Here is a 20,562-nt window from a genome sequence, read left to right on the forward strand (position 1 = left end):
AAGTCGAAACGCGAATTTCATAATTAGTTTTTCTTAGTAGAGTACTTGGAACAGGAATAAAATATTTACCCAATCATTAATCGAACGCACTAACTTCCGCCACACACATTCTTTCACCAATGTAACAGAAGAAGAATGAACGCTCCGTTCCAACTGAACTCGGCGTCGTAAATGCGGCATATGATTGACCCCCTCAGGATAGCTACGGTGCACGTTCACAGTAACAACGAGAGGTATGCGAATGGTGCAAATCGAGCGACTTGCGAATGAACCGCGAACAATTCGCACACAAGCACTCGCGCCAAACAGCGAAATGGATAAAAAGCTTTCGCTCGGCTCCGCCGGTAGTCAGTGAGAATCGCGCCACCGAGCGAATAACAATTTGAACGGTTTAATATTAATACCGGTTAAAATCGTAAAAATATCCTGTGTCCTCTTTGTGCAGACAGTTTAAGTGAAATTTGCATAACACAAGCAAAGTAAACAGGTGTGAATTAGCACGTGTTAAGAAATACGGTGGTGATCAGTTGAGATCAGAAGAAAGTGAATATTAATCCCATTGGAATTCTGAGGAATTAACTAGTGTCAGAAGATGGACACCGAAGAGTTCCGGCGATACGGAATGCAGATGATCGACTTCATCTGCGATTATAGGAAAAATATCGCACATTGGGATGTTGCCTCACCCGTGGATCCCGGATTTCTGCAACCCATGCTACCAGGTCAGTTCAACGAACAGATCATCGAAGACTGCTTGCATCGAAATGGGAGATGATGATTTATGAACGCTCCGGCAATTGTAGCCCCTGTCACACAGTTACTCACGGCTGCCTGTTCAGCCAATTATCAAATTAACACTTGTCTCGTAAATTTAGTAAACAATGATTGCCACATAAACTGAATACGATATCGGATTTTTTTTTCTTTTCCAACCTAGCAATAAGTAGTTAGCCATGTTCAATGAAATTAGCGCTAAGCTGTACTGAATGGTGCTAATCCTATTCCTTCTCTATTTTCTTTCCGAAAATAACTTGTTGCCATCCCACGCAAACGTGGATTGTGGCACGTTTGGAATGTGAAGAAAATTGTTAAATGAGTGACCTTAGGAAGTGTACTCCGCGTGGCATGACTTTCTTGACGTGTGTTCCCTAGATTCGATTGACCGGCCGACCAGTGTGTCAATCGATCAAGGCTAAGGCCAACGGTATTAGCCATACCCTTTTCCTTACGAGCGAAGAAGAAACCGATGAATATTTAAACTAGATTATCGCGTTTGTTTACTTAAGAGGTTTATGTACACCGTTGACGGCTGCAGTGAGGTCAGTTGATGTGTACGTTTGATGCTTGTATATCGACAGCGGATGAAAAGCAGACATTTTCAGTGTAATGTACACAGTAACGTAAATCGGATAGGATCGGTGAGATGCAACTTTCAACCGAAAAGTCGTGTTATGGTTCTTGCTTGTTTAATATTAGAGGAGCAATTATTTTAAAAAATAAATCGTAAGAGTATGAAGGAACTTGGTTTCGCGAAGATTTTTAACACTAGGGTAATCTGTGAAGTTGGAAAATAAGGCTGAAAGGAATATGTTGTGCGTCCTGAGTGAAATAATATATTTTGAGATTTGACGGTTAACCCTCTGGAAGTCGCGCTTATGGCCCACTGAACGAGCAGCCGCTGATGTCCTAAGACGATTTCGCTAGATTTACAGAGCAGCTGCATCTGTCATATGGGAGTGGTGGGTGGTAAGCCTAGTTTACACTTGTATAACGATGGAGCGATTCAAACAGGGTTGCTATGATTAATAATAAAATCCACTTGTTTTGAAGTCATGTTGCTTTTTTAGTTAATAACTTTTCTCAGCGAATTTTCACACACTTCAATGTGCCACGAATGTGTTCAGTAGAAGAATACCTTTAGAAATATATAGTATTCTCATGAATTGATTGATGAGGTGATTTTTTAAGAATTTATTTTCAATGTTAACCGATTTTCCATACAAACTTCCATATAAACTTTGAAATTTTTGGAGGGTCTGTAGACACAACCGATCGGTACCAAAATTTGCACAATTACTAAGGGCCATAAAAGGAGACAGTAAAGCCTGGTGGAGCTAAAAGTCAAAAATTGACCGCACTCTTCAACCCGTAACTCCGGAACCGAATGTCGGATCAACTAAAATTCAATAGCAACTTTGGTGAGCGTACCTTTCATTCGAAACCAAGCTAGTGTGAATCGGCCCAGCCATCTCTGAGAAACTTGTGTGAGTTTAAAAGACACGCACAAAACATTTTACAATCTTGACGAAATGAATTGAACAGTATATGAATCTCAACCGTCCGGGCCTCGGTTAAATCGTCGATTTTCAGAGTGATTGCATAGCCTTTCTTTACATGAGAAAGTCAAAACAATAAAGCCAAAGCCCTTTCTTCTTACTACTCTGCGAAATCGAGTAGCAGATGTAGAGACTTTCGTTGCCGTATGACAATCCTAATATTCAATGTCGTTTTTATTTACACTCAGTAATTTTCGATTCTTATTTTTATTTGCATAAATTTATGGAATTAAAGTAATGTGCATCACAACATACAGCTAGAAAGTAGTAAACAGGAGAAATATGTACACCTATAATGCTTCAGTTACAGATAACATCACTACCATGGCATCGAACAGCGGCAATAAAATAAATATCATTCCCAATGTGTTTTCGCTTACCCGGCACTAAATTCAATATCGAAGGTTCCAATTTCTTTCTAAATCTCAAAGCGAACACGAGTGTGCGGGGGAAATTCATGAAAACACTGTTTTGAAGTCGCACGCATGCGTTGTTCTAGGCCGTTGCCTTATTTTGTATGACGCAATGTTCTGGTGGTATGAAAAGTAGCGGCGTTCTTTCGTCATATTCACCTGATTTTGGTGAATGAAAAAGACATTTTTTTTACTATGACCACCAGAGATGGAATGCACATCAGAGCGAATAAAGAGAGGAATAAAAACGCTCTTTACACTTTACGTGCGAACCACCGCTCTTCTCTTTTACAATAAATCTCTTCACTCTGATGTGGGTTGCTCCCATGTGTGCATTTTACTCCCTGGCTGTTTAGTGTGCATCTTGGTCCCACGTGGGCGGAAGCAGGGAAGGTAACCAAAAAACATAATAAAAACGTTCTTCCGATCAAACATTATCTGAATTGTAGTTTTATTCGCCTTCCTCGCTGTTTTCCAGTGAGGGGAAGTACAAAAAAGTTTCTCTTCAAGGTGACTGTTTGTGCGAAATTGTGCATCTCTAGTTGCACATATCTTTCTTTTTTTCGTTTGCAAGTTTCTCTTTGTGCGTGTTGATGAGCTGCTCATCGGTGTATTTCTCTCTTTGTGCTCTTTGTGTGAGCTAATAATATGCCTGCTGACCACTACATTCACCTGCCTACGCTAGTTGCTATAGCAAAGTACGGCGGTCTTTCATTTTCCGTCTGATTATACGAGTTACAACGCTATATTCTCATGTGCAGGCACAAAATAGTGCTAATAGTCAGTGCTACGATGCACAAGAGCGTGGGTTCAAATCTGTGTGCGTCCGTTGCTTTTTCATTCAATGTGAAATCGTCCATGTGTTTATACAGGGTGGCGATTCCTGGAAAAAAACTGTAAATCAGAGAATTGCAGGGAATATAATTTTACCTGGAAAACCCTGGAATTTTCAGGGAATTTTTATCCAAATCAGGAAAAACCAACTTTTACAAATAAATTGGCAACAATCGATCACACATGTGTCCCTTACCGAAAAAACACTCCTTCAAAGTGTTCACACTTCGATTTAAAAATAGCGAAACAAATTAGTTGAATTCCAAAGGGAAACCAATCTCGTTGAAACCAATCTTTGGCATCAAAAAATTTCAGGTAGTAACTCGGAAGTAACGTTTGCAACACCTTCGGCGCCCTTGAGACGAATCGTATTGTTGCTCAATTTCTGTTACCGGCCTGCTAAAACAATATCAAATTCAACAGCTCACCAGTTTTTAATCATTTTAAGGAATATCCCTCGAATGCTTTGACCAAATCTTTTTATTCGTTGATTCGTTTCTTATTTGGCTTGGGTTCCTAAAATTTTCAAACAACTCAGGTTTTTTGACAAAGCATTATTTAAAAATCCAAAACAGTCAACTGAACACATTAGTTTATGAATTTATATTTCATTTAAATGCCAGATGTACTGTTTTTCTCATAGACGTGATAAAATCGCTCAGAATTTATATTTGGCTAATCGAAGCCCGGAGAACCGAGCTTTTTTTAAAGCTATTACTGCCAATTGCCTCTTCTATGCCAAGAAAACACTTATATTCGAAAACTGCAGACTAGCACATTTCTATATACAGACAATTTGTTTGCTTAAGGAAATATTGGAGCGAGTTATCATTCTGCCCAAGCAGAGAAAATGGCAAATAGCACACTACTACTATTTTGACAGTAAACGGCAAGTTACGGCGAGTAGGCTCCCAGTAACGTTCAACCGGAAATGAGCTGGAATTCTGGCTAGTAGTATTCCGGCTCCAGTGACCTAACCGATTCTAACTAGAACCAGTAAGCATTCCGGCTCATTTTCCGATTAAACTTAACAGGACTAGAACAAAGTTTCAATAGCCCTTATATGTTTAATATTTTTGTCAACAATAGATATTGACAAAAGTATTGAACGAATAATGGAAAAAGGTTGGATTGACAATGTGCATTCAAATGTAATTGATGTAATGATGGGAATTCCGTCAATATGTCAATATATTGAACATGTATGGCAGCGGTGAAAATTTTGAAATGTTATGAAGACATTTTTTATATTTTGAAGACATTTTTTTGTAAATCTCACGTATATGGCATCCCTATCCCATTTATATTGAACTGACATGTGCCAACATCTCTGCGGGCACACAAATTATGGGCCCCACTGACAGTTCTGATTGCTCTGCTCGTTTTGCTGCAAGCTCGATCCACTCTAGATAAAAACGATACGGCATGACTCGATCTTTAGATGTTTGTCATCGAGCTAAAATATTGGACAATAAATGGAAGAAAAGTCATGTTTCGTTATGTTGATGTAAAACAAACACTTTACACCATGATACATCGATAATAAAACGAATTCGAGTATCAATAAGCCGTGTCGTATGGAATCGATTCCGTTGATTGTGGATCGACCTTAAAACGACGCTTTAGATCTTGGCTTGCAAAACATGGCGGCGTAGCAGATACCTGGTAAATCTTCTTGATTAGTTTCATATACTTTTCATTAGTATGTGTGACGATTGACAGCAGACAAAACAATATGTAAAATAAGTGACAACAATAACAAAATCAAAGATACAATATTTAGAACAGATGGCTAAATCATCACCGTGTTCTAGAAGTATTTTTGACAGATCCAAATTATTCGACGGCTTGTCATTTTGAAACTGATTTACAACACCACAGCATTGCGAACAGTTTAAGAACGGTTGGTTTCAAAATCATCCAAAGAAGGACGTTCATTGGATCAACGTTCAAAGATGTCCAAATCAAGGAGTTTTTATTCTCAGGTGATTGGATCCTCAAAAACGCCGAGCAGCCATGTTGGTAATAGAAACGACAGCCAACAACATTGTTTACTAGTTCTCTTCATACGTTTGCTTGGATTTCAGTGGATAAACAAAGTTGTTCGCTGTCATTTTTCTTCCCCGCAGTCTGCTACCTCACTCCTTATCTAGTTACTGCCAAAGACGAATCACCTTAGAACTCTAAGCATCTTGGTCCAAATAACCGTTCAACAGACGTCCATCGTTAGACTCGTGTTGAACGATTTTGAAATAATTTTTTGGGTTTCTCAGTGGGTAGCAGGGATACCAGGTATATTTTTGTTTTGTGCCAGAAATCAGCCAGATTCCCGTTAAAATTTGTCTTCAATATGTAAAATCACATTTGGCATCGCTGGTGGGTAGACTTCCACTTATACAGAGTCGATAAAAGAGATTCACTATTGTCTTCTCTTCTCTTAGGCCTTACCGACGTTAAATTGCCAATAATCATGCAGGTGGACGAAAAATCAATTGGTTCTCAAACGTGAAACTCATCCACTTGATGCGCCAACTAAATTTCATTATTGGTATTATTTATTGTTTTGAAAGTTGGATTTTTGATGTACTTCGCTATCATACTTTTTTCACGGTTGCCAAATGAAATGATATCGGGTGAATGACCAATAAACAAAACAAACAAAAGAAAACAAACATGATATAAAAGCAACAAAAAATTAAGCTTTTCGATTTTCAATGTCAAAAATCTGTCAGGTCAAAGGAGTTGTACTTTTGATCACTCTTTTGATTCATCACACTTCAGTTCACTTCAGTTCGATTTGGTGTGAACTGTGCAATACCAGCCGAATGATGACGAAAGTATTTTCTTGCGTTGATTATGTAGGATGGTTGTTCTATTTCAATTATTTTAGGATAAACATTACAGTTTTACAAAAACTTGTACGGTACAGGCGATAGGAAAACATTCGTTTTTTCGTTTGATACCAAAACATGCAATAGAAATCGAAATTTGGTGCGAATAATCGAAATCCGGGATTATTTTTGTATTTTTAAAGTTGAGTAGGTTGTTTTAGATTCGGAAAAGGTTCAGTGATTTTCGCCCACTATCGTGTTTTCCATCCTGATTTCAATCTCCGAATTTCATTTTAGTATAAACTGAAACTGAAAGAACGAATTCTCAGTGATGTACAAGAAATTTACATTCTATATATTTTTCAGTGGAAAAAACATATTTTTTCATCAAAATTACTTTTCATTAGAAGAAATAACATTTCATTTGAATATTGAGTTCAAAAAATTAAAATTTTACGTTTTGACGATGCGTTTTGACAGATGAAAATAAATACAGCATCATTGCACTCTCGTGCCATCTGACAGTCAACCTCCAGCGTTAGATCGCGAATATTTGCTTCATTCTCGACGTGACTTGATTTTATCGACTTTGCCACAGAATATAGTTTTCAGTCGCGATCGCGGTACGTCCTCCATTTTTATCTTTCAAATTGAATATTTTCAAAATGTTTCGTAAACTTGTTTCATTTCCGCCCGGTACTAAACGCTAGGGATTTAAACTGATTCTGATATGCTGCACGACGTGTGGATTTATAAATAAGTTTGATGTAAGGTAATTTAAATAAGATTCGACAGTCTCTGTTAAATGTAAAAATGCCTCGCAAAATGGTTTGTTATCCTTTTTTGATCTGCAGAATTATTTCTCCTGCATCATTGGTGATTCGAACAGTACCGAGAAGCTAGTTGTACGACGTGTCACTAACGTAGGAACCGATTTGAGAATCAAGTAGCGCTAAAGGCAATTCTGCTGGTTCTATTTCTGTTATGGCCAAACAATTGGAAAATAACATTTAAATTTGTTTGTATACTCTTTGTCGACCTAGATTGTGATGACGACTTTTCAGGATGTGTGGCTCACTGAATCGGATTTCAAGTCATGGTTAAAGCGCATCGACAAAAAGCCAGGCTACGCTCATTGCACGATTTGCAGTTGTGATTTTGCCTTGAGCAACATGGGGAAGCAGTCGCTTAGAAGCCATATGAAAGCTAAAAACATACTCAGCGAGCTGCATCGAATTTTAACTCTATGGCTCGATATATGACTGCTGAATACAAAAAAAGTTTGGCATTTGCAGAGCAACATGCTGTGGCTCAGTCAGCTTCTATAGTCGAAACGAACCCACAAGCAAATATTGTAGAACCTTCCACCAGTTCAACGTCATCTTCTCGTGCTATTGATAAATATACGATTAAAAGCGATATTACCAGAGCCGAAATTCTGTGGTGCATAGAGACAATAATGAGTCATAAGTCATTACGTGCAGCGGAAAAAGATGTTACGGTGATGAAAAGTATGTTTCCTGATAGTACTATTGCAAGCAAAATGCAACTCGGGCGGGACAAAATGAGCTACGTGCTGATGTTTGCTATTGCCCCATATTTCAGCATGCTTCTGGAAGAATCGATTAACAAAGCCGAATTTGTTGTGGTTGGTTTTGACGAATCGCTGAATAAAATTACAAAAAACAGCAGATGGACATAAATATTCGTTATTGGGACACTGAGAGTAACGAGATAACAACCAGATATATGGCATCAAAGTTTCTAGAGCGGTCGAAAGCCTCGGATCTGCTCCGCTCCTTTAAGGAAGGTCTCGCAACTATTCCACTCAAAAAAGTACTTCAGGTATCAATGGATGGCCCCAATGTTAACTGGGCTTTTCTCAGAGAGCTCAAAATGGACTTTAAAGAAGGAGAGGAAATGCTATTAGATATTGGGAGCTGCGGAATCCACATTTTGCACGGCGCCTTTAAGGATGGGGTTCGAGCCAGCGGCTGGGAGGTAGTTACTTATCTTCGTGGTATCTACAACATGTTTAAAGATGTCCCGACCCGTAGAGCATCATATACACAGTACTCAGGATGTTCACTCTTTCCTCTTAAGTATTGCGGTCACAGATGGCTGGAAAACTTGCATGTAGCCCAGAGAGCGATTGAAATAACCCCTCACATACGAAAATTTGTAGAAGGTGTTCAGTCGGACAAGAAGGAACCTAAGTGCAAATCATACCTGGATATTGTCAACTGCCTCAAAGATCCGCTACTGGGTCTGAAATTGGCATTTTTTAAATCGGTTACCTCAGAAGTTGAACCGTTTTTGCGTGAATATCAGAGCGACGATCCTTCGGTGCCTTTCATTTATACATCGTTGTGTCAAATGATTCGAAACCTTGTCGAAAGGTTTATGAAAGCTGAGTCCTACAAAAACGTTTCCCAAATTAAACTGAATGATGTAAAGGAGGAGAAAAATCATTTAACGCTGAAAGATGTTGTATTAGGCTTTGATACCAAAAAAGTTCTGAAAATGACTCATAATGTCAAAGAAAAAGATGTGCTTCAGCTCCGATCAGGATGTAAGGAGATGTTTAAAGCGTTGGTGTGCAAAATGATGAGTCGTTCTCCACTAACATACCCTTTAACAAGAACGACAGCTAGTTTGGATCCAGCTGTCATAACTGCCGATTCCTGCATAGCTAAGAGTAGGTTTGACAAGCTATCAACTATTTTAACGGATGCTGGGCGAATGAGTGGCGCATCTACAGATTTGGCGATTAGACCATACCGAACCATTTTAACTAATTCTAGATATGCTTCAAAATGTAAAAATTACGATCGAAAAGAAACCCGTCTTGATCACTTCTGGAGAGAGTTACTGCCACAACATGACAGTAGAGAATTGCTTGCTGTGATTAAAATGACATGTTGTCTATCACATGGCAATGCCCATGTCGAGCGTGGGTTTTCCGTTAACTCCGAATGTTTACAAGAAAACATGCGGGAAGAGTCATTAGTGGCACGTCGACAGGTGTACGATGCGGTTCTACATATGGGAAGCGTGGACCGAATGGAAATACCCAATGCGCTTCTCCATCGAGCCAGAAACGCACATGCTCTGTTCATAGAAGATCGGGATCGCCGTAAGAAAGCTGCTGAAGAGGCCGGTATAATGGCATCGATGAAACGACAACGTGAAGCTGATGCAAGGGAGCTGGAAGCTAAAAAAAGTAAAGTGTTGGAGGAAGCTAATAGAGAAGCAAATATGTTAGAAGAGAAGATAATTTTATTGAAACAGGTATAACCGAACAAAGAAGGAGATGTACTTTGCAATAGAAGTTGAATTAAAACATATTAAAAATAAAAATTTGCCCGCAAATGTTTTCTGGAAAAATTATTAAAAGACCTGGAAAAACCGCTTCGCTTCGTTTTTCTGTTTTTTTTTTGCATTAGATGCAAAGAAGCTTCTTACATTTTGGCACATTGCCAGAACTCTTGCAATTTGATCTAGCCAATCTTATCGCACACTTAGAAAATATTAAAATTACATATGACGTTAACAACGGAGCGACGTGTTTTCCTATCTAATAATAGGGTTTTACATATTCTGATACGTAAAATAAAATAGTGTCTCTTTTGATGTAACTTAGACTTAGATTAAACGAATTAGGGAGAGGAGAACAACTCATATTTTTACATATGTATGATTATGGAAATTGTGAAGCTCCTTTTTGTGCATCTTGCCAAGCGTAAAGTTACAAGTCTTGTGCAGTATTATTTTGGGTTTACCACTAAAAAGTAGACAATAACTGATCTTCTAAGAGGCGTTTATGAAGCGTTACTGGCAATAAAAACGATAACCAATTATGATCAAAAACTGCACAAGCTCATTCGGGACTAGAATAGATATTTTCTTATCCGAGCCTATACAGGTTGAAAAAAAAACTTCCATGGAGCTCATTTATTCAGATGTAACAAAAAACAATGGATGTGAGGGAATGTTCCGTGAGATATGCAAATTACATGACCATTACATCGTTATTAGAAAAAAATGGCAACCAAAAATACCTAGTTCCACCTTTTGTTCCGAAACACTAATTTGCTGGTGGGTTACCCCTCGGGCATGGAAACAATTTTTTACTAGTGGCCTATCCCCCATATGCTTGTTCATGTCAGTGGCGCCATAGCTTCAAAAGCGACCATAGTCCCAACCACAAACATATTTAAAATTACCGTTAAAGTGGGCGAAGCATTGTTTTCGAGTGTTATGTCTGTTAGTCTGTCTGTTAAACTCCTGTGTGCCCTTCACAATTTAAAACCAAAATTTGATGAAATTTAAAAAATAACATCTTCCAGGTGAAAACCGAATATATAGATAACTTTGGAATGGGTCATTCAAAAATCCGTGCTAACAAACAAGGCAGGCAGACCGATGAATTCTTCTTTGTGTGTGAGCATGAACATTTTGGACCATTAAAATTCCCAACGACTTGACAGCAGAACAAATTCAAATGATGGCAGGGATTTAGGGTTCCAAATAATTTCTTGTGAAAAAATTATGGAGAAAATTGGAACGTACCTTCACAGTTTAAATCTAAAAATCCAAGTAAATAATTAAATGATATTGTTTATTATAGCTGTTATGGTGAGCCTTATGCGGTTTCTCATTAAATCCGTTTGTACTTAGACATGCATGACATGCACCTCTGAGACAAGCGTATATTACTGTTAGGATCAACGAGAATTCGTTAGTATTGCATCACGGGTAGTGTGAAGCAAGGCCTTAACCGCTTAGTTATGGTACTGCATTATACTGTACGGCGCATGACCGCACGTCATTCTATTGAACCTCACACCAAAATCGATTTTTTCACTTCGAAAAATCGATTTTTACATCCGATCTTTTCAGCTCGATGTTTGGTAACATCGATTTTGTTGATTCAAAAACATCGATTTTCTACATGCCAAATTCCCATTGAAAACGACGCTATTTTTTCAATATCGATTTTTTTACCTCGAAAATCGATTTTTTTCATCCGTTTTTTCCCCGGTTCGATTCTGGATAACAGCGATTTTTTTCATTTTAAAGCACAAGGCAGCAAAATAGATTTAATTTTTCAAAATGCCCATCACTAACCTGTGCGTTTCTGTGTCAAGCAAAACAATCGTCACAAGACACCCATCTTCATCTCTCGGGGTACCATGGGTAGGTGCATCCCAATAGTAGTTTACCTACCACCAAAATATGAGCCATGTACTCGTACAAACAAGGCCGTTTTTTCAAAGTTTCTTCACAATGATTTAGATGGAACCCTAAACCCATGCAATCATTTGAAATTTTTCTGCTCCTAAGCCCAGTTCGGAAACTGGTTCAAAAATGCTCATTTTCGCCTGATTTTTTTTTAATTTCGCAACACTTTGGTTTTAAACTTTGGAGTTCCATTCCACTTTTTTCCAAAAAATTCTTCTCAATAATTTAGTGGGAACTCTAAGTCCCTACCATCATTTGAATTTGTTCTGCTCCCAAACCTAGTTCGTTGGGAGTGACAATGCCCGCAGCAGATATTCGCGGTGCGTACAATAAGGGTGGGAAGCCGGTTGTTACCCCCGTACTCAAAGGTGCGGGAAACCGCTGTTCCGGAACAAGTTTCACGCCAGTCAACGAAAAGAAAGTCGATAAGGTTTCCGAGGAAGACAACTATGATAGTTCTGAAGGTGATCCAGAAGAAAACATGAGCCTGGGTAGACATTCGCGAGCTGCAAATTGGCAGAAGTCGCTACGAATCGGAAGGGCAAGTATTTCGGATAACCAGAGAACAGATTGCCACGAGGAAGGTGGTATCCGGGGAGATCCGGAAACATGGCCACTGTTTATTAGCAGTTTTGAAAACACAACCTTGTGGTTGTGGTTACTCAAACTATGAGAATCTGGATCATTTGCTGAATAGCTTGGGAGGGAAAGTGCTCAACGCCGTGAGGAGCATGCTGATACTTCCTGATTCCGATTACCACACTCCTTATAGATAGATTTTCGCCAAAATAGACAAAAATTTACTACCACTATTAACAATTACGCCCGAGTGCATGTAACGTGTATGACAGTGTTTTTAATTAGAAAACCTTGCAAGCTGTTTTAGTTGCCGTATCCTGCATAAAACAAAAGATGGAAAATTTGTTTGACACGTTCGGAGTTATCTGCGACTGGCAAAAAGTCACTATTCAGCATTTGAATAGTAGGTTTTACCTACCACCAACATATCAGCCATGTACTCTTACAAACAACGCCGGAATTTTCCCAAATGTTTCATCACAATAATTTAATTGGAACCCTAAACCCATGCAATCATTTGACGTTGTTCTGCACCCAAGCCTAGTTATTTGGGAACATTCGATCAAAAATTCTCATTTTCAACTGACATTTTTTTTTAATTTCTCAAAACTTTGGTTTTAAACTGTGAAGTCCCATACCAATCTTCTCTTCAAAATTTTTTTTAACCATAATTTAGTTGGAACAAATTCCAATGATCGCAATCATCATTTGAATTTGTTCTGCTCCCAAACACAATTCGTTGGAAAAATTCGATGGTCAAAAATGTTCATGTTCACGCACAAAGCAGAATTCATCGACCTGTCTGTCTGGTTGGCCAGTCGGCGTTGACACCATGTGCGCTTCGCTTGTTTGCACTGTGATAGGCAATATCAAATGTAATAGGAGTATTGCGCGGATTGGATTTAGTCCTACTAAGGTTTCATATGTTCCGGTGGAATGTAGCCCTTGCCCTCCAATCCGCTTAAGTTGACCGAATATTTTTTGAAGGACCCATTCCAAAGTTATCTCTATTATCATTTTTACCTGGGCTTTTGTGTTCAATTTCACAAAAAAAAAGTTTTAAACTGCACACTTAATTTTTTCTGCCGAATCTCAGATATTTTTTTTTGAATCTTTTGCCGAAATCTCAACAGCTGAGATTCAGCAAACATTATTTTTTGCAGAGATCTCAGTAAAAGTGACGTTTGATTGCTGAGACTCGGAAAACATTTCACCGAAAATCAGCAAACTAATCTCACTTTACTGAGATTTCAGTTTCTAAATTTGCTGACTACACAGCTGAGCCGAATTGAGTGTGTGTGAAGTCGCGTTCCATTTTTTTTTCAAAAATCTCGCCACATTGATTTAATTGGAACCCTAAACTACTGACATCATTTGAATTTGTTCTGCTCCCCTAAAGTCCAGTTAGTTAGATCATCGCTCAGTACTACTTCAAATAACGATATGGAGCATTTTTGTTAAACACGACTGTACACTGAACAGTGGGTTTTCTATACTCCACTATTCTGTGTTGTTAATTGATTGATTGATTGCAAATGACACGAGCTTTTAAAGAATATTAACAGGGAGCTACTTAGCATGGTATAACCGCATACCACCCAGTCGTCACATATCGTCATAGAAGACAAAACTCTCTCCTCCCCTATATAAAACTACGTCACTTATGGAGAGACCATAAACTATTCGTACATACTTGTATCACTGTGTATTGCTTCTTTCAATGCGTAGCCTTTACTCGAAATTTGCATTTCAAGGTGACGAAGTTGTTTATTCCAACAAAAAATCAAAGAATTTTTTCCATAGCCCTTAATCTAATAATGTTTATTTTTAAACTATTGAAGAAAAAATCCAAAAAGGCGCAGCTTTGAATGACATTCGATTCATTTAAACGTGAAAAATAAAAAAAAAAAAAGCTCAAAAGAACCGGATCAACGGTACCCGCTTACTGTGATGCGAGAATCAAAACAAACCGTCATCACGAGCAAACATCGCGTACAGCAAAACGTTAGGGCAACGGAGCGAGTGATTTCACAGTACGGTTCCACTCTGTTCAACGATGGTACAAGCGACGAACCGTATATGTGGTAGAATGCTTTGCTGGAAGCGCATGGTACTTCACCGCATGAGCGCCTCTGCGTACCTTGCATCTAGTGAGCGAGCGCGAAATCATCCGTTCAGCAGTTTGTGTATTGTAAATATCGTACTTCAATATTTACTTTCGCTGGGGATTGCTGCCGTTTGCTTGAAATTCCGCGCAAATCCTTGCTGAATCCCGGTGAGGGTGGTTTTCAGTGACGTATGTGCTAATCTAAGTTAGGATCTATCCTAAACAGATACCGTATCCAGAACTGTTTCTCCTATAATCGTTGAAAATACCTACGAATAAAATTTCAATTTTCGGCTGTTAGAACCCATCCAGCGCAACAAAACCGCTTATACGCGGCTTCAGTTAACCAGCAAGTAACGAAAAGCAGTAACCAGTAAAGTGCAAAACAAATCCCCTGCCATCTCAAGTCAACCAGCCGCTCACTCTCTTGCTCCCCGTCATGACAATTCGTTGACTACCCGCCGTGAGGGAATGCATGTGCGTTTATTTTTAGCCCCTCCTACCCCCGTGTGTGTACAGTACATACTTGTAGACGCTAAATGAACCTGGCTATTTTGTTTCCATTCCATCAACAGATCAAGCTCCCCAGGAGGGTGAAGACTTCTCTCAGACGCTGGAGGACGTTCAGGAAAAAATCCTTCCCCACATGGTTCACTGGAACCATCCTAGGTTTTTCGCCTACTTCCCGTCCGGCAACTCGTACCCATCCATCTTGGGCGATATGCTAAGCAGTGCCATCGGGTCAATTGGATTCTCATGGGTAAGTCATAGTCCGTTTCTCGAGCTACCCGCCATCGTCAATATTTGAACAATCGGTTGACGATCAAACAGTGTACCTTCCTACTCGTATGGGAAACGGAGTGTATGATTATGAATTCATTTACTGTACAATTCGAGATTGATAACCTTTTTTTCTCGTTGTCCGCCAACAGGCGTCATCTCCAGCGGCTACCGAACTGGAATCGATCATGATGAATTGGTACGCAAAGGCACTGGATTTGCCATCATTTTTCTGCAGCGATTTTCCCGGTAGTACCGGTGGAGGCGTTTTGCAAGGATCAGCTTCCGAGTGTACGCTGGTATGCTTGATGGCAGCACGGACGCGAGCTATAGAGCAACTGAAAGGAGACAACAAACACGTACATGACAGTGTCTACTTACCGAAATTGGTAGCATATACTTCGAAGGAAGCGCACTCCTCGGTCGAGAAGGCTGCTAAAATGTCAATCGTTAAGCTACGAGTGTTAGACACAGACTGTCGAGGAGTGTTCCGAGGGAACACACTTCAGATGGCGATCGATCAAGATATGAAAAGTGGGCTGACGCCGTTCTTTGTAGTAGCTACTGTCGGTACAACGTCGGCTTGTGTTTTCGATAATTTGGTAGAGATTGGGCAGGTTTGCCGAAAAGTTCCTAGTATTTGGTTTCATGTGGATGGAGCGTACGCCGGGAACTCGTTCATTCTACCGGAAATGAGACACTTCGCGAAAGGGTTAGAATATGCCGACTCCTTCAACACAAATCCAAACAAACTGCTGCTAACTAACTTCGACTGTTCCGCTATGTGGGTCAAAAATGTAAAACTACTTACAAAGGCGCTGGCTGTCGATCCACTTTATCTACAACATGACCACAGTACTGCGGTGGACTACCGACACTACGGAATACCATTGAGTCGTCGCTTCCGGGCACTGAAACTCTGGTTCGTATTCCGCACCTACGGTATCGTAGGCCTACAAAAGTACATCCGCAATCACATCCATTTGGCAAAACGGTTCGAATCTCTCGTTGCTTCTGATGACCGGTTCGAAGTATGCAACGATGTTAATCTGGGATTGGTTTGCTTCCGATTGAAGTAAGTTGCTTTGCACACTAACAGCTACAGTATTGTGTACTGAATGACCCATCTTTTCAAATAGGAAACGTGATGTCATCAACAGAGATCTACTGGCACGGATAAATCAATCGAGGCAAATCCACATGACACCGGCGATGGTCAGGGGCCACTATAGTATTCGTTTTTGCGTAACGTACGAACATGCCACCCCGGAACATATAGGTAAGTGTTTATTTTAATGTGACAAGAACTGTGTCAAAAAGGCAATACTTTATGAATCTTAATACAAAACAACCATAGCAAGCCGCGAAAACTATACACTCAAAATGTGGATACACGCTTTGTTTGCATATAATCGAAACAGTTCCGTCATCCCGTTTGCACGCTATATTATTTACAGTATCTCTCGGAAAGGGAATATTTTCGTTGCACCAAGTGACTGACGCAATCGTCTTATTAATTCCCAACAGATGAAGCCTGGAAGATGATTCAGTTCTTCGCACTGGAAACTCTGGTAGCAGACGATTCGGCGGTGGTTGCCGCCCCAATTATCAGCAAAAAACCTCCAAAGAAGCTCTCCCGCAGCGCCTCTCTTCGATTCTCTTTCACCCGCAGTGTGTCCCGCGAGATATACGAACGTCAGAACAGTCGGTAAGATGACGCCTCCCGTCACGACTAATTAGAATGTTTACTAATCCATACGTTTTCAGATCACAACTTATGGACGGTGCCACTCCGATCGTGATCATGGACACGGATTTCATTCTCGAAGGTTTGCAGTTAGCGTCGAGGCAGGAGGGAGGAACAGACAGCACGGATGAGGTTAGCAATTGACTAGGATCTGCTGCTGCTGCTGCAGGGTCGGGGATGTTGGAACCCGAAAAACCACCGCCAACCATGACAGATCTTGCGTCTGCGGGTCGTTAACCGTAGGTTTCCATCGTCGCCTTTGGCAGCGTGCGACCGAAATGGATGTATCGTAGTAGTGCAAGTCCAAAAGCTGCCGTAGTATTAGGCAAATGTGATGTTGTAGTTAAGTTTGCTGATGCATATATCGTCTGGATGCTATTTATATGATCGTATTATTACAAATTATTTAACAGAATTAGTAATACAAAGACGAGCAAATTTAATTTAGTTTTCGATTGCAGTATTTTTTCTAAGTAGAGTCATAATTGATGTGACATGTGTCCCTCAAACTAGTAAACGTAAGAGACTCATTCGTTAATTCAAAAAGAAAATAAAATACAAATTTATTCTGCATTTCGGCATTTCACTTCTATTCTATTCTATTATTCTATTCTAACCCTTACACAGCCAGTATTGAAAAGCATCCTGGAAAACACTGCAGTTATTCTGTAGTGCTTTTCTTGTCAATATTAATATTTGAAGCATATTTTCATATGTCGCAAATATTAAAACGGCCAGGCCTACTGTGCAGAGTTGGATTTGAAGATGTTTCAAAATTAGACGGCAATTAAATTATTCATTTAATGAATAAGTCAATTAACGAATTGTTTTGAATATTAAAGGAGGAAGAAACGAGGACAACCGTACCGACCATTTCAGTTGAAAGGAGAAATAATAATAATAATAATAATCATAAAAATCGTTGGGAGTGACTTGGCTAAGAAGGTTAATGTCACTCCTATGGTCCTTTGGGATGGAACAGAGGTATTTACACCTTGCCCTGGCTAATAAGCCTTGGTTAAAGCGCCTTTACTCGCTTTTAATTTGCGGCCGAATAATCCGGATGTTTTTCCAAACTATTCTGGCTGCTGTTGAAAACTGAAAAATCTGACTAGCGACAATCGTATTTCTTTTATTTTAAGCAAGGGAATCACGTCGGAAGTATTGCGCATTATTCGTACAACGATGCGCTATAATACACACTGTCTCCGACATGAGGGATTAGCACTAAACAAGCGAAAAAACGACTGTCGCTGGTCGGACCCTCCAGCGCTCAACTGCCTATCAAATAAACGAAATGAATAAAAAATATCGAAAAAAACAATTTAAAACATGTATAGAGACTAATAGCTTCCACTAATAGAAATCATCATGCTACTCCCTGTATGGATAAAAACGGAACAGGCTCACCGGGAAATCCGTGGTGTATGCATATCCTCCGGTGGAACGCATATCATGCTATTTTGTCCATCAAAACAACACTCGTGGGTCTCAGGTGGTCCGTCTTAAGAACACTTAAGAGCCCCTGAGCACTATTGAACTAAAGTGCCCCTATCACTGAAAAGATGTAAATAGATATATAGTAGCATAATTATTAGACCGGCAACATTTTTAACTTTTTTTCGGAACACTGTTGAATCGAACGGTAATTGTCTTCACATACCATTTGTCAAATATGAGCTTTTTCCGAAAACCCTCACAAGAGTTTTCAAGTTTCAATGTGAAAATATATGAAAAATAGGCAATAGTAACAATAAATTCGGTACAAAATGCCAGTATCATCTTGTGCATCCCAAAATCGGCAGATATATAGTTTAAGGTGTAAGGATCAACATTGCCAAAGACTGCAAATTGATACGATTTTGCAGTAAAAAGATATTCTCATATAAAGTTATGTGCTCCCTCCCTTTCTTGCATATGCTTAGAAAAGGAAATTTTTTTTAAAAAAAAGGTCAGTGTTCAAAGTTACATAACTTTGTCGGGGAACCTCCAATTAATATGCAATTTTCAACAAAACTGTTTGTTTTAAAATAAGCTAGGCGACTATAAGTTATGAGGTGTACAGGCAGAGTTACTGTGGAATTTTTGATTGGATTTAAAGATTTTATTTCCGAGTTTCCATACATACCCGAACAGAAGAAAATAACTGCGGAATACTAAATTCAGGTATCAGGGCCGGCGGTGGTATTGTTGCCGAAGCCCGGGAAGCCGCCAGGCGACCCATCGGCATACAGACCAATCTGTCTGATCGACACGACTGGAAAATTGCTTGAGAGGATCATCCTCAACAGGCTAACCCTAGAGCTTCCATTTCCCGACGGTTTTCAGCTTCCTGGGATTCGGGAAATAAATAATAAATTTCCCGGGAAATCCCGGGATCCCGGGAATACAGTAGAAAAATAAAAAAGAGAAAATTTTTCTTGAAAACAATAGAATAAATTGAAGTTTTCAAACCCGTTTGATTGCATGTATATATGTCCTAAAGCAGTTGTCAGAAGATGGCAATTGGTTTACGCAACATAAACTTCTTTTTATGATTTTTCTTGGCTATATTTATAACTGAAATTTTGGTATTAAGATTACAATTGGGACTAAACGCAGCTGCTGGAGTTACTGTCCAAAATTGGAATCGTTGTTCTGATACGATGGAAGTTAATCAATTTAATGCAAACACCTTCTTTAGTAATCTTGAATGAAAAGATTGAGATGCTTAAAGGTAGTGTGCAGTTATTTCCGATCAAATGAGAAAATGTGATATATGGAATCCATTTCCATCACAGTAGGATCAGAAATAAGTGTGAATCAATCAAAATCAAGCAGATAATGGACGAACTGTGCAGCGATGGATGAAGCCTACTGTCGATTTATTGTTACGGGCGAGTATCTGGATTGTGTGATCTTATCCCTTCAAAAATCCTTTCTGCATCCTTGAAAACGACATTCAAAGATGATGTTGGACAAATACAGCGTTATGTATTTGAGGGATTCCATGAGAAACCGGCCGACCGTAAAATATGACCATCGTCGATTCGAATGAAACTTTGCAGGTGTGTTCGCTGTATGAATCTCCATGATATTCTCTGGCAATTGGAATATTTTGATACAAGAGTAATTTTTCAAAAGGGCGTAAACGTTTCTACGTGTATGAATTTCAAAATTTTTTCGTTCGATTACTGTATTTTATACAGCAAAACTATCTGAGAACAAGTTACAGGGAATGAATACTTCTGTCCGAAAAAAATATACACTGAAAAAAATGTGTCATTTTTCAAAAAAACAAAAATTTATGATAAAAATTTAATTTTTTTTAAATTTTTTATATTTTGTTACCAAAAACCTAAAGAGAAAAGAAACATTTTGATTGTGATTGCATGATGGAGAAAAAATCGGTAAAAAAGTTTTTTCTAAAATTTCATACTAATTGACATACAAAATTGTAATTTTATTACAGAATATAATTCTAAGCACCATTTAAAATCATAATGCATTTAACAAAAATCTTCCAAAATGCGATAGTTTTCGAGATATTTGAAATTTTGCTACTTCAAAAACAATTAATTCGTGTAATTATGCTCTTTTTAAAAGTTATTCGCGTTACCTCATCAAAAAATGTCAACAATTTAATGTTTATCGTCGAAAGGTAGGTGGACCCACCGGCTGATACCTAGCATATCGAGCTGGGTGGGAAGAC

The 20,562-nt window shown here is 39.0% G+C and overlaps 2 protein-coding genes across 4 annotated transcripts in view; one reads left to right on the plus strand and one right to left on the minus strand.

The window, feature by feature from the left end:
• Positions 1-20,562, minus strand: part of LOC131693953 (ribonuclease P protein subunit p25-like protein) — a 139,099-nt gene that overhangs the window by 112,123 nt on the left and 6,414 nt on the right. The window lies entirely within an intron of this gene.
• Positions 362-17,355, plus strand: LOC131693952 (aromatic-L-amino-acid decarboxylase). Of its 2 annotated transcripts, none has more exons than XM_058982248.1 (6): positions 362-722; positions 14,920-15,104; positions 15,277-16,199; positions 16,264-16,403; positions 16,652-16,832; positions 16,892-17,355. In XM_058982248.1, the coding sequence occupies exons 1-6, from the start codon at positions 593-595 to the stop codon at positions 17,013-17,015; spliced, it is 1,683 nt and encodes a 560-aa protein (XP_058838231.1). In that variant the 5' UTR covers positions 362-592; the 3' UTR covers positions 17,016-17,355. The 2 variants fall into 2 exon arrangements, with proteins under 2 accessions (XP_058838231.1, XP_058838232.1); XM_058982249.1 differs by lacking the exon at positions 362-722 and adding an exon at positions 1,391-1,746.

The sequence above is a fragment of the Topomyia yanbarensis genome, chromosome 3 (genome assembly GCF_030247195.1).
Source record: "Topomyia yanbarensis strain Yona2022 chromosome 3, ASM3024719v1, whole genome shotgun sequence".
Classification (NCBI taxonomy): domain Eukaryota; kingdom Metazoa; phylum Arthropoda; class Insecta; order Diptera; family Culicidae; genus Topomyia; species Topomyia yanbarensis.

Coding starts and splice junctions, on each gene's coding strand:
- LOC131693952 (XM_058982248.1), top strand. CDS start 593: ATGGACACCGAAGAGTTCCGGCGATACGGAATGCAGATGATCGACTTC. Junction 16,200..16,263: donor TTGGTTTGCTTCCGATTGAA/GTAAGTTGCTTT, acceptor CTTTTCAAATAG/GAAACGTGATGTCATCAACA. Junction 16,404..16,651: donor TGCCACCCCGGAACATATAG/GTAAGTGTTTAT, acceptor AATTCCCAACAG/ATGAAGCCTGGAAGATGATT.